This window comes from Phoenix dactylifera, chromosome 17, assembly GCF_009389715.1.
Source record: "Phoenix dactylifera cultivar Barhee BC4 chromosome 17, palm_55x_up_171113_PBpolish2nd_filt_p, whole genome shotgun sequence".
NCBI lineage: Eukaryota > Viridiplantae > Streptophyta > Magnoliopsida > Arecales > Arecaceae > Phoenix > Phoenix dactylifera.
In genome coordinates this window covers 9,410,724-9,425,580 of record NC_052408.1, presented here as the reverse complement: position 1 = coordinate 9,425,580, position 14,857 = coordinate 9,410,724, and the positions used below count along the sequence as shown (strand labels likewise).

The 14,857-nt window shown below is 36.5% G+C and overlaps 1 protein-coding gene across 1 annotated transcript; it reads right to left on the bottom strand.

The window, feature by feature from the left end:
- Positions 1-3,816: 3,816 nt before the first annotated feature.
- Positions 3,817-5,841, bottom strand: LOC103706427 (probable BOI-related E3 ubiquitin-protein ligase 3). Its single transcript, XM_008790522.4, has 4 exons — positions 5,174-5,841; positions 4,989-5,074; positions 4,561-4,898; positions 3,817-4,465 (listed from the first exon to the last, which is right to left on the bottom strand). The coding sequence occupies exons 1-4, from the start codon at positions 5,218-5,220 to the stop codon at positions 3,968-3,970; spliced, it is 969 nt and encodes a 322-aa protein (XP_008788744.2). The 5' UTR covers positions 5,221-5,841; the 3' UTR covers positions 3,817-3,967.
- Positions 5,842-14,857: the final 9,016 nt, after the last annotated feature.

Genomic DNA, 14,857 nt, shown 5'->3' with positions numbered 1-14,857 from the left:
TGAGATGCCTCTTGTTTGGGTGGAATTTTCAAAGAAGAGATACGGAAAAGTTGTATTCCCATGGAAATATGATTTCTATATTTCATGAGAAAGTTTTTTCCATGAGAAACATGGAAAAGTTCTTTTTTCATGAGACGAAAATCATTCCATTTTTATTTTTTCTCAAAAAAGCCCTTCAACATTAAAGACCTAATTTTGATTAAGGGTATAATAGAAATTATACATAATTTTTTCAGAAAAGTGGATGATCAACCAAACATAAGCACTCTGAAAATCTGTCATTTTTCCATAGTCAGCTAAACATGCCAAAAGTACTTTTTCAGGTATTCTCTTCTTAGAAATATGCTTCTCAGAAATCATATTTCTAGAAGGAAAAATGCTTTCCACGAATCAAAAGAGCGTGGGAGACTTAAATACCAATGGAAGCACGTAATTTACTACTCTTGCCGCCTTGCAACCGGGGCCCCATGGTTCGGACTACCGAGACTGAATAAGTGGCCTTAGAGGACTATTTCCACAATCCAATAACTCCGTTTTTCCAGTAGTCTTGATATATATTGGCTTCTAGGCATTTCATGGCTCTGAACGAAACACTATGAAGCATGCAGCAATGAAAATTTGCAATATTTGTTTTTCAGATAAATTATATATATGATATCAACGGATATAACTAGCACTCCTTCTTGTCTCAGTCACCTTTAGCCGATTAAACGAGTCCAGAAAATATTCACCTCTTAAGACATTACCCGAAGATTATTTGACACATTCTGATGGAAATAATTCCCATGAATTTTTGACAGTCTTGATGTGATTCATGGAAGCCATTGAATCTCCTGGGGTTCAGGCGATTGCCATGGGATAAAACTAAGTTGGTTCCTCGGTGGAGACCCCTCAATAAACTGTTAAAACTTATCTGATATTTGATCATCATAGATTGATGTATGCATGTATCTATCTGTATGCATTGTACAAAAAAGAGAAAGCACATGCATTAAATGTTAGATATTTGCGAATTATTCAATGATTCGAAGTCAATAAAATGTTATTCGCATTAGAGATAGCCAATAGTATGAGATTTACACAATTGAAAATGTCTAAAATTCAAAAATAATATGTTTTGGTGAATTTTTTGTTTAAAAAAAAATCTATTTAGTTGCTTTATATTAAGAAGCATTTGGCAAGGTGCCTTTTATAAAATAGTAACTAATAATATGAAGTCCAAAAGTTATTTCAAAAAAAAAAAAAAAAAAACTAACAACAAGATTATATTTGTCTTCCTTAAGAATATACTCTATCACACTAGAAAGGTCTTCATGAGAAAACCATGATTTATTTGTTCTATCTATCCTGGCATAATTTGGCAGGCAATTAGCTTTCATATTAAATTCACAATAGGGCAAGGGATAGATCATGCGGTTCCAATAAAATATCTCCACTTTGTAATGAAAAGGCACACAGATCACCAATTATTTGGTGTATCATTTTTCATAACAAATTTTTCTGGACTCATTACTTTTAGGATACATGTAATTTTTCTTTGCCGACTACAATTGTCAACCTAAAGAGGATAGCTAAGCACAACACTAGGTGACGTAGATATATTTTAGGTGAGCTTGTAATGCTAGCACCACTTTATGAAAAATCATAATTCTCTAACATGATGGATGCATGACTAGCAAATTCTGTCATAATTATATGGTCATCTCATGCTTGATTAATTTAATTTTCAGTTTGCATATAGGTTTTAGATACAATCAGATGGCAACATCATGTTGCTGATATTTCGTAAATTATAGCCAGCTTGCGTTTACAAATAATGATTCTAACCGCTGCCACATGCCTATGAGATTTTAGAAGAAACAACGATAGTTCACGACTTCAATTTTCGAGAGAGACGCCACAAGAACTACAGCCGATGAAAAACCTAATGGTTGCAATATTATTGCCATCTGTATGTCTTTGTAGTAATTAAGTTTAAAATGTCGGTCTCAAACATAAAATAGCTTCACAAGCCTTCACCTACATGTCATGTCGCAACCTACCAATATTTGAATTAATCATGAAGTAGTAAACCTTGGCCCCTTCCAAGCAAATAAGGGGTAGTTATCATCACCTAGGTCATGCCTGATTGTCAAGACAAGCCATTCACCAAGCATCTTCCTAAAGATTGTAATGTCAACTCAGCAATGAGAAATATGTGATGCATCTATAAGTTTTTAATTCTCCTTGCCTTTGACACGAAGTTTATATGGTTGTCCACCTAGAAACTTGGGTAGCATCTTAAAGACTAGTCGCATTGCTCGTGCGGTAGCTAACATTTATCTTTTGGACCTTTTGCTTGGGAGAATTAATGTTAGGTCCGGCTGACCATTGATGTCTCTTTTCTCCATATGGTGGAAGGTCGACCTTTCGGGGTTGGCCTGTCCAAGAAGTCGCTGCTATTTTTCTTCCTTTCATTGCGGAAAAGCTTCATTCCCTCGTGAAAAGTAACGTAGGCTGGTCATGATCTACTTGAGTACATGTGGTTGACTCGCACCCAACACTTTAATAGAGTTAGGTTTTTGGGTGGATCCAGGACCTAAGCAACGAACAGCCTAATTATTCCAATGTGAGCAATGATTTAGTGCTGACATGTTGGAGTATTTCCAAATTCCAAGCCTACCTTTCTTATACTTTCTTTAGTCCCACATTAGAAAGAAATAAAGCTCAGCTGGTCTTTATGTAGTCTTCAACCTTTTTAATTTAGTGAAGCAAAGAAAGTAAGTAGTCCAATGGAGGCCCAAGGTAATATTGGTAGATCCGATCCGAACTTTTTCTTCTCTTTTTAGACCTTATTAGATCAGAGGATTAACATATCTTCCTCTTCATACTCCTCTACTGCATTTGCAAGTGTATGCTACACCAAGATTCATTTTCCGAGGGGCACGATCTATTCTTAAGGACAGTGACAACACGTCTCAACCGATAAGTTTTCTTACCATTTATTCTTTTCATAACATAACATGCAAGTATACCATATTTTGGTATACGGACAGGTATCTGCAAATCACTAAACATGCTTTGTGGGGCTTGTTTGTGATAACAAACACAACATTTGTGTAAGCTCTATGGATAAGCAAGTAGTCGTAGATGTGCAGCCAAACCATTTTAGACTCGTAAACTACACTCCAACATGCAATTCAAGATGCATGTATGCTTGAAAGGTTGAAACTGCGTCACCTGCACGTATATCATAAACGGATATGCTTGAAATCTTTTTCAGAACAAGCTGAATATGTAATCAAACCCACGAGCACCACCTTTTGGAAGCTAGTATATATGCTAAACTGCGACCAGCCTTCTTCTCAGTTCTCACCTTTTGTTCTTCCCTTTGCATGACAATTGCAAGCAAGACAAATCCATTGCCGTCATCACACACACACTTCCATGCACAAAACTATTTGCTAGATCGTGTAATTTTGTATTTTAAGCGGAAGATGTCCGGTACCGCGGATCTGGTCGTATCATAGCGATCGGACGGACCGCCATCGACCAAGCGCACGGGGAGCGCGAGGCGGTGGTACGTCAGCGGTGCACGGTATCTTAACTGCACCCCACGTAAGCGGACGCTGGAAACGGTCGAAAGGCCGAGAGCGTACCAACCGAACGGCATGGGTCCGCTCACCTCCCACGAGGCCCGCATGCACACTTAATGCCGTCCAACCACGTAAGGTAGCACCAAATATATGCGACCAAAATAAATACATGGATCCTCTCTTCAATTAAAACGAATTTTCCAAATTCAACAAAAAGGCAATTTTTCAAAAAAAAAAAAAGAGGGATTTTCTTCGGTCTTCTTCACTGGTACTCTCTAAGGTCTAGCCTATTCTAAATTTCTCAATTTTTTATTATTTTTTGTCGGTAATTTTTGACGGCAAGTGATGGGTTATGGACTGTGATGATAAGGAGGCGGGGGTGGTCTCGTTTATTACGAGAAGAAGACGGGGAGGCTTCCGGTGGTGGCGCAGCGGCAGACGGGGCAGGGCGGGGCGGCGTCGCTGCAGTCGGTGCAGAGGCAGAGGTGGCGGCATGGAAGGACGACCACCGAAGCCAGCGCCGACCGGCACGACCGGCATGCCGCCGGCGGCGCCCGGTCCGGATCGACGTGGGCCGACTCGGCGTCCTCCGCCGGCGAGTCGCGGCACTCGCCCTCCCTCTCTTCTGCCGCCGCGGCCTGGGCCTGCTGGAGCTGGGCGTGGAGGGCAAGGGCCGTGGCCTGGTCGGCCATAGCCTTGGCCTGCCACGCCAAAGATTCCGCCTTTAGGCGGGCGAGGCGCTCCTCGAGCTCGGCCGCGCGCCTAACCGCCTGCTCCACCTCCGCCTCCTTCTCCCTCAACCTCCGCGCTGCCGCCTCATCGGCCGCGCACAGCAAAGCCCGGCAGTGCCGCTGCCGCTTCTCCGCCAGCGTCCGGCGGAGATGCTCTCCCTGCCGTGAGAAAAATGAGCTACCTTTAGCTAATTTCCACAGAGTGAAAAGCCAACGAAAAGGAGAACCGGTTAAAGAGGAGAGACAAAGCTTACGTGGGCGCGGAGGAACCGGTCGAATTCGTCCTGGTGTTGGTTGAGTTGGAGGGCGAGGTCATCGGAGAGAACAGGGAAGAGCGAGGCCGAAAGCAGGGGATTGGCCTGGTTATGGTTCTGAAGCTGGTGCTGGTCTTCGAAGGCGAGCCGGAGGCCGGTGGAGACGAGAGGAGGAGGACGAGCTTGGAGCTGGGCGAGGCTTATCACCGTCGGGGCAGAGAGCGACGCAGCGGGCGGCGGTTGCAGCGAGAGGAGATCATTAATGGAGTTCCCCTGCGCCGAGCTCTCCATTAGAATGGGCGCCGCTTCCCTTCCCCGCTTCCGTGGATTCCCACTCGCTGCCACCAAACAAAGCCATCTCGTTTAAGAAAACAATAAAAGAGAAACCTTTCAAAAGAAAAGAAGGAGAGAGACGAGGCCGAACCAACCTCCATTGGAGAAGAACACGCCGGATTGGTCCCGGAACCCAGTAGGCGCTTGGGAAAACTCCATGCTCTTCCGCTCCTGCTCGCTTCTGCACGCGTCCTCACAGCCATAGTTACATAAAAAACCGAACTTTTTGGAAAAAGAACCAAGAAACACATATACAGGAGAAGAAGAAACAAAGACTCACCGGTTTAAAATCAGAGCGTTGGACGGGTACTGGGCTTGAACAGCCATGGAGGAGGAGAAAGAAGAGGAGAGAGGTGGATTCCTCGAAGAGCGAGATAGAAGAAAAGAAGGAACAGATGGGAAGGCAGGGCCAAAAGAGAGCGTCTTGGGCTCTTGGTTTCTCTCGCCTACTCGTCCGAATTCGGTGTCACCAGGGGAGCGAAACCCACAGCGAGCAAAGTGATGGACAGAGAGAGATGCGCTCGAAACGAACGAATCAGTCCAAAGATGGCCTTCTTACTCTCTCTCTCTCTCTCTCTTTCTCAAGACCACTCGGTTCTCTCGGGCGCACAGGGATGGAAGGCGCGGCTCGGGCCTTTCCTTCCACTTGCTCCCAACGCCTTAAAGCCATCACGCATGCGCCTTTTTTTTTTTTTGTTAAGCTAATCAATGGTTTTTTCCTGAATTGGGGTTTTAGATTTAGTCTTAATTAGTGAATATTGATGAAATAAATAATAGAATAGGAGGTGAAAAGAAATGGGGAGAATGATTTGAAATGGGTGCATCATAGTGTGGGTTGGTGGCGACACACAAGCCCGAGAAATATGGAGGATTCTGTTCTTGGTATTGACTTCCTCCTCGTTATTTTATAAATGAATATCTTTTCCTTGTACAGTGAGCTTTTATTTTGTATTTTTTTAATTAGAAAAATAACTCCTTAAGTTTGGCAGGTTGGTTCAAGGATAGCCAACAGCTCTCCCTTTTTCATTTCCTTCCTTATCTTAGAAAATAGAGAAGGTTTTAGTATGCTTGATTGGATATGTACTAATTCTCCATGGTGATGTTGAATTAAAATAAATGATTGTTGTTTGGGGTCCATCTATGGAGGGTAATGTTACTTAGATCTTACGTTGTATATATATATATATAGCCATTTTGAGAAGAAGAAAAAAAGGGAGGAAGAAAGATAGGAACTAGTGAATTATAATGGTTAATTAGATGATGTATGACAAGCAATCTTGTAATCATTATTTTCCTGTCATGTTGCATGGCTATATTCTATAGAGAGTTCTCTACACTAGAATAGGAGAAACGTTTACACATTTGCTAATAAGATGTTATATTTTCTTCATGGCCAACAACTATATAACAATTAAAGCCGTAAGTCGTTAAGTATGCATTAATAAGTTAAAAGGCAATAAATTAATACTTGTGTTTGTTGGGTCCGTAATTATTAATTACAATTTTGAAACAAATTTGAGTTAGGCAGCATTAACATCGTAGACTTTTTTTTTTTTAGAGTATTGTTTGGTGCACTGTGTTAAAGTTCTAAAATACGAAACCAATGAAATTTGGCTAAATTTATGATATTTTCTAAGTCATCTACATGACTACATCCTATTCGATACAAGAGGTTTGAGTTTAAATTATATTAACTTTGAATAATATCTAAGCCATATATATGACTATGAATGAAACTAATATCTCTATGTTTCTATCTTCTTCCTACGAGCTTGAACAATGGGCATCAAAAATTATTTCTATCACAATTGATTATTATACCACAGGTAATTTGCTACCTTTATCACAATCACCATATGCCCCTCTACTACCACATTGCTATCCTCCAAAATAGAGTTGTGCACACACACACACACACAAATGATGATGGCATTTAAGGTAGAGAATGAAGTTTGAAGGAATTGATTGACAGAGATTGTGATGAAAATGGCATCAACGATTACTAGCTAAATGGAAAGGCATATGAAGGACTAGTGGCCAACAAATGGAGGTTTGGACAAGGCTGCTTAGATGTAGAGGTTAGTGAGGGATTGATAATCTTCAAAGAGTACATGCCAGAGATATCGCATCCTTATAGACTGTGATGAAGAAGAGAAGGTGGCCAAAAAATAAGAAAAATAAGGATGTGATGAGGACAAATCATGAATGCTCACAATCATTCTCAGATAACACCAATATATAGAGGATATTGGGGCCATATATCACGTCTAGCATATAAGAAGGTGAAATTTGAACAATATATTATTTTAGTCTCAAATCAATTATTATAATAGAAAATTTAAATTCATTCTGTAAATTTGTCTAAAAAATATCCTTTAAATTTGTTTGCTAATACAATTAATGCTTAAGCCAGTTTATGAGCCTTCCACTTTGCAATTTATTTAAGGTGGTTAAAGTTGCCTAGATTCAAAGAGAGCTGCATCATGACCTTCTATATGTAACTGGGTAGGATTGTTCCATATGCTTCAATACTTTAAAAATCAAAGAAAGCGAGACTCATGGTGAAAAGTTGCAAGTCATATATAGAAACCTTTGTTTTTTGCGAGCTATATTTTATAATTTACTTTGAATCTTGGCTATGAATTATATAAGTGGACTGTATAAGAAATACCCTATTTGCTCAATATGTGGGCTAAGCAACTAGCTTAGAAGATAGATATGGCCATGGAGATATGGACTATATTGCATATAAAAATATTAATAAAAACTATTTATGTCCCTCATCTAGATCTAATCAAGGATACATCGAAAAGGGAAAAAAATATCAAAGGCTTTACCTTTCATCTTCCTCTTCTTTTGTAAAATAAAAGTTCTTATAGAAATTTTTCAAGATCTACCCTCTTCTCAACTAACCTAATATATAGATGCCTTCAATTCAACTTCCTCCACGACAAAATAGGCTCAATTGACTAGAATTTTAGGATAAGGATGCTAAACTGATCTTCTCTTTATTATACTATAAATCATGGTTTATTCTTGAAGCTTAATTTAAAAAATTAAGAAAAAAGATTTTATAGTTTTTCACTTGAAAAGCTTTTCTAGTTTGGAAGGAAGAGAGAAAGATGAAGAGAGAGGAAATTATAAATTTTTTTATTTCATTTCTTTTATATATGTTAATGGGGAAAGGTTTTGATTTTATTTTTTTCAATTTTGCTTTTGTTAAGTTGATTTAGAAAAATGACTTAAGTAGATTCTTTTTCCTCTTTTCATTTCCTTCCTTATCTTAGGAAATAGAGAAGATTTTAGACCACTTTGATTGAATGTATGCTAATTCTCCATGGTGACGTTGATTTAAATAAATGATTGTTGTTTAGGTACATCTATGTAGGGTAATAATACTTGGATTTTGTATTGCATATGTATATAGCCATTTTGAGAAGAAGAAAAAAGAGGAAAAAAATACAAACTAGTGAATTATAATGGTTAATTAGATGATGTATGACAAGTAATCTTGTAATCATTATTTTCCTATCATGTTGCATGCTTATATTCTATGGAGAGTTCTCTACACTAATATATAGGAGAAACAATTATAATTTGCTAACAAGAATGTTAGATTTATGATAAGAATGATATAAAATCGATGACAGATGATGCATTTGAATATATATATATATATATATATATATATATATATATATATATATATATATTGTTTTCATTCATACTTTTTCCATTGTCAACAACTACTTAACAATTAGGGCTACAAGTCATTCGGTGTGCATTTATAAGTTAAAAAGTGACAAACTAATACTTGTGTTTGTTGGGTACGTATTTATTAGTTACAATTTTTGAAACAAATTTGAGTTAGGCATCATTAATACCACAAACATATTCTTTTTTAGAGAAATATTTGGTGCACCGTATTAAAGTTCTTGAAATAATGAAACCCAAGAAATTCTGCTGAGTATCCTATTTTTTTTCTGAGTCATCTACATGCTATGTAATATGATAAGTTTGAGTTTAATTTTATTAACTTTGAACGATATCTAAACCATATGCATGACTATGAATGAAACTAATATCTCTATGTTTTTGCCTTCTTCCTATGAGCATAATTGATGGGCATCAAAAATTCCTTCTTATTTCATATTTGATTACCTCTATCATAATCATCATAAGTGCCTCTATAAACGCATTGCCGTTCTCCAAAATATAGTTGTATACACACACCAGTGATGATAACATTTGAAGTAGATAATGATAGAGATGGAGCATGAAGTTGGAAGGCATTGATTGGCGGAATTGTTGTGGTGAAAACGGCATCAAGGATTACTAGCTAAATTAAAAAGCATATGAAGGACTAGTAGCTAATAGAGGGAGGTTTGGATAAGACTAGCTGGATGCAAAAGCTAGTGAGGGATTGATAATCTTTGGAGAGAGCAGGCCAGAGGTATCACACACTCATTGATTATGATAATAACAAGAAGTGGCAAAAAAAATAAGGATGTGATGAGGAAAAGTCATGAATGCTCATAAATTATTGTCAGATGACACCAATACAGAAAGGAGATTGGGGCCATATATCACATCTAGATTGAAACTTGAACAATATATTATTTTAGTTCCCAATCAATTATTATAAAAAGTAGAAAATTTATATTTGTTCTTTAAATTTTTTCAAAAAATATCCTTCAAATTTGTTTACTAATGTAGTTAATGTTTGAGCTAGTTTATAAGCCTTCAACTTTAAAATTTTCTTAAGGTGGTTAAAATCATAACCTTTTATTTGTAACTAGGTAGGATTGTTCCATATGCTTCAATATTTTAAAAAATTAAGAAAAATAAAATTCATGGTGGAAAGTTTCAAGTCATAATTTTGAAAGAAAAGTTACAAGGCATAGTTCTTTACCTAGAGGAGAACCATGATTTCAAAATAGCATATATGGTAAGCTTTGTTTTTTGCAAGCTATATTTTATATTTTATTTTGAATATTAGTTATGAATCATATAAGTAGATCATATAGGAAACACTTATCCTATTTACCTAATATGTGGACTAGGCAACTATCTTACAAGATAGAAGTGGCCATAGAGATATGGGCTGTAAAAATATTAATAAAAACCATTTATGTCCCTCATCTAGATCTTACCAAGGAAAAATCAAAAAGGAAAAAAAATGTATAAAGGCTTTACATTTCATCTTTCTCTCCTCTTATAAAATAAAGGTCAATATAGAAATATTTCAAGATCTGCTTCCTTGCCCCTCCTACTTTTGACTAACCTAATCCATATATGCTTTCACCTCAACTTCCTCATGATGGCATGGGCTAAAGAATTTGCTCCAATTAACTAAAATTTTAGAATTAGTAGAATTAGGATGCCAAACCGATCTTTTCTTCAATATACTATTAGTCATGGTTTATTTTTGAATCTTAATTTAAAAAATTAAGAAAAAAAAGATTTCTAGTTTTTCTCTCAAAAAGCTTTTGTACTTTGGAAGGAAGAGAGAAAGATGAAGAGAGAGGGAACTATAAAACTTTTTGTTTTGTTACTTTTATATACGTCAATAGGCAAAAGTTTTGTTTTTATTTTTTTCAATTGAACCTCCCTTAAGTTGATTTTAGAAAAAAAGACTTACGTAGATTTTTTTTTTTTTTTTGGGTACAATGGTTCTATTACTTCTGTTTACTGATTGGATGATAAGCTGGCTGCTTAGCCTATATGGTGTCTATCAATTGGGTATATATTGAAGCTTGCATATTATACAATCTATTTGATATAAGCCTTGAAGTTACAAAACTCATAATGGACTCTAAAATAAAAAAAAAAAATGAAATATATGCTTTTAAAGCTGGCCAGAGTCTACCATGGAGCGTAATGTATGTCAAATAATTTCATCCAGAAGGAGTTGTTGCACTTGACGTGGTCGTTGACCTCCAAGATTATCAAAATAATAATAATAATAATAATAATAAATAAGTTCAGAACTAGGAAATGATTGGCTTCCTTAAGATTATATAGATGGACTCTGAGAGGAGGTTGCATGGCCTTGAATGATAAGATACATCAATTGCCCCTAATTTGTTTTCAAGCTACGTGAAACTCAGAAATCATCATACACGTCTTTGACTAAAGTTAGAAACATGGTTTAGAGTCTACCGCACGCGTTGACATAAGATGTACATGCAGTTCTTTCTTGAAGAGTCATTGATAGCCAACTATTTCCTCAATCAAGGCTACTATTTCCTCAATCAAGGCTACTATTTCCTCAATCAAGGCTAAATACATTTCTTGAACAAGGAATGCTGGCCCTACCTGACCATGTAAATATAAACCCGACATATTGACCGGAAAATAAGGAGACGCAGAGAGTGTCTCAAATGTTGGAAGTTGAGTTGAGTGGAGTGTCAAGCCATGGTTAGATTCATGTTTTTTTATATGTTGGTAAATCAGATATATCGTACCATGCATGTATAGATAAACCCATATTAGAAATTACTAGGCAGAAGTCGGGTCGGGCCAGTTTGGAACTAAACTCGAAACTGAATTGATTTAAACCAGTTTCTTAAAATTGACACCGGAACCAAACCCATCATGTACAAAAACTGCTTGAAATTGATCTAAAAAATTCAGTTTGGTTTAGATCGCTTTATCAGTTTAATATCAATAGACTGAGTTAATTTTAAATATAAAAAATTATTATGTATAAAAAAAGTTAAAAAATTAAATTTATATATACAGATATATATGGGTTGGGTCGGGTCGGATTGGTTTGAATCGATTTTCTAAAATTCAAACCAAAACCAAACCGAATTTTTTCATTTTGAAACTTAAACCAAAACCTAATTCATTTTTTTAAAAAAATGATAAAAACCAAACCGAAGATAGAATAGGTTGGATTCGCAGTTCACCCGGTTTTTTCGCATATCTCTAGCAAGATCCATGTTTGATGCAATCTCATATGTCGAATATATGTCCACAACTAAGCTGGCCAATTGCGACAATTCTCTCATTTTCGTGTAATCTTTGTCCTTAACTAGTGTTTCATTCAGGGAATGCATATCACATCAAATAATACTTCAGTGGAGTTGATTGCTTGGATGACCATGGCGAAAACAGGAATATCTACGTTATATAAGAGAATAATCGCAAATTCTTGCTATAAATTGATTCAAAATTTTTGCCCATATTTTGTCTTTGGTAAACGCCCACATTTGTTACAAGATATGAACATCATGACCAAGTATTCACTCGTTTCTATAATGTTTTGAAGTCCCTTTGGTTTGCGGAAGGTTCCAGGTTCCCATTACATGCACGTAGGTAATAATGTTCATGAGCGTAGCCCTATAACCATGTAATGGCGAGCTAAATTTTGATATAGGTTATCTTTTTATTTTTTCTTTTCTTTTCAACGGCTGCTTTTCAAGATCCTTGAATATATACATCCTTTAGCATCAATCACAAATAAGTCTCGAAACCTCTAGATAATGAAGCTGATGTCTCCGATAGCATCAATCTACTATATTTGGCTACGAAGGATGTTATTCAATCGGCTGCACTATTAACCTCTCTATAGATATATTTTAGGCGGAGTTTGAGTCTCTATGCATCAGCTAATAAAGAAGGTTCATACCCACATGTTTCATGACATGACTGTTCTGAAATCCCTTTTTAGGATTATGTTATCAGCCCACAAAACAATGATAGCATAAACCAACCCCTCCTATGCTGCTTTCAATTCGATGAGTGGCACCAATATGACATACAACAAGGAACCACTTGCAGTTAGATATAGGTTATTTTTACCCTAGAAAAAAAGTAATTAATTTTTGAAAAAATGAATTGAGGAGTTTTCTTACAAAATTTTCTCAAGATAATAATGCCTAATAGCTAATGGTCTTTGTTTGAGCCAAGATTGTTATCCAACTCATTCATTGTCCTAGGCTAATAAAGTTTTTATTTATTATACCAAGAGATTTAGGCTCAAAATATGTTTATAAAGACAGTTATGGTTAGAATTTAAACGGAAGGAGTATGTGAGGATCCGTGCGAGCATGTGTTTAGTTTGACATTAGTTATTCGCTGGGTAGATCTTAGATATTTATACAGAATCAAGAAACCTAAATAATACCTTCCAATTAGTGATTTTGGATATCCGAATATTCAATTTCATATATAACCCTATTTAATTTTATATGACGCTCATAAATTTTTAAGAAAAATAAATGACCATATCAACATTTTATTAACTTAATTTATTACCCATTTAGTAATACTTTTGATTCTGTGGTTATAAAGTTCAATTATCCGATTTATATCCGTATTTATATCTATACTTTCGGTATTCGATTTGTATTTGTATCCATTTAAAACAAATATAGATATAAATTTTTGCATCCGGCTAATATTCATATTTGTATCTATATTTGTGCAACAAAATAAATATAGGCATAAATATGCTAGTATCCCATCCGATTTGGCATAAATATGCTAGTCTTCCTATAATAAGTAATAACAGAAGAACTGCTCATAAGATCCAAGAAATGCCGCGTAGGCTGGGTTTGAACTTTGAAACCAAGCTATTAAACTGCCCGTGCGTCGTATTCATGGCGGTCACGGACAAAAGCCCACCTTGGCCCCTCTGCACTAACGTTGGCCTTCATGGCCACCAACTTGATTAAATATAGAGGGAATATATCTGTGGAGGAAGCATAGGATGCTAGGAGTTCTGAAGTAGCTTTAGACTCAATTTTGATTTAGCCAAATGCACTTCATACAAATCATGCCACATCCTTTCCACAAGAATATTGAAGTGCAACAGCCAACATCTCTTCCAACCCAATCTTTTAAAAACAATGGGTAGGAAAAAGGGAATAGCTGTCATTCTGTGAAGCTTAGAATAATGGATTAGCTATGACATGGATGAACACTATAAAAGCAGTGGAATCATGTGTTTATCGTCATGTTGTGTAATATACACTTCAAATGGAGGCAATGCGATTGCACAGGAGGCTGGGAAAGTATTCCATCTTGAAACATCCACTGAAAAGTAGAAAAAAAAAGCAAATATGATAACAGACTAGGTAGTGAGTCTCATTGGATACACGTAATTAGAAATCTCATGGATTCCTGAAACTTCAAATATCTTAGCACAAGAACGGTTGTCCTCTTTTTATTGAACGTTTTTTTTTTAGTAACCTCGTAAAGAAATTATGCTTCAGTATGGATTTCACGTACCAAGTTATTATGATTTATGTTCTGAGGTAGAGGTGTCTATTCCACATGTTATATTTCAATATCATATGGCAGCACTGGTATGGAGAATGGTCCTAGTTCTGGACTCATTGACATTTCCTTCTTTATCTTTAGATTATTAGAGAACGATCTTCTTCGAATGTGAGATACTCAAAAGCTGTTTTTATTTGTTGGATTGCTTATCATATATAGCTGGCATGGAAGGAACATATATTTTGAGGTTTGAGATAGAATGCTCTATTGATTTTGTTAAAAGCTTTTACATAAGATCATGAATTCCTCCATAATATTTCTTCAGAGGGTTCTTTGAGAGTAGGGGAAATCTATGGTTGTTCTCAGGTAGCTTCTGATTCCTCATAAGTCTCTTACTTTACTTGGGAGCTACCATCCTCCTATTCTCCTCAAGGTCAACTTTGATGGTAATGTATAGGAGGCGAGAGGTGCTCTTCATAAAGCAGGCGTTATCAATAGAAGTGCTAGTAATATTTTCGTGGTTACAGGTGGTGTTAGGATTAAAGCTGATAATGGGTTGGGCTTGGGCACAGAAAATATTAATTACATAGGCTCGACTTGAAGCCCGATTAAAAATGAATAGAGTTTAAGCCCGAGACCCAGCTCATGATCAGCTCTAATTAGGATATATGACAACTATTTCAGCGGCGAAATTGTGTGTTGCATGAGAAGGGCAGTCTTATGCTACTCAAAC

Excerpts from the sequence above, each read along its gene's own strand:
- LOC103706427 (XM_008790522.4), bottom strand. The coding sequence starts at position 5,220 with ATGGCTGTTCAAGCCCAGTACCCGTCCAACGCTCTGATTTTAAACCG. Across the intron at positions 4,899-4,988 it reads CGTGTTCTTCTCCAATGGAG|CGAGTGGGAATCCACGGAAG; the intron begins GTTGGTTCGGCC and ends GTTTGGTGGCAG. Across the intron at positions 4,466-4,560 it reads ACCGGTTCCTCCGCGCCCAC|GGAGAGCATCTCCGCCGGAC; the intron begins GTAAGCTTTGTC and ends TTCTCACGGCAG.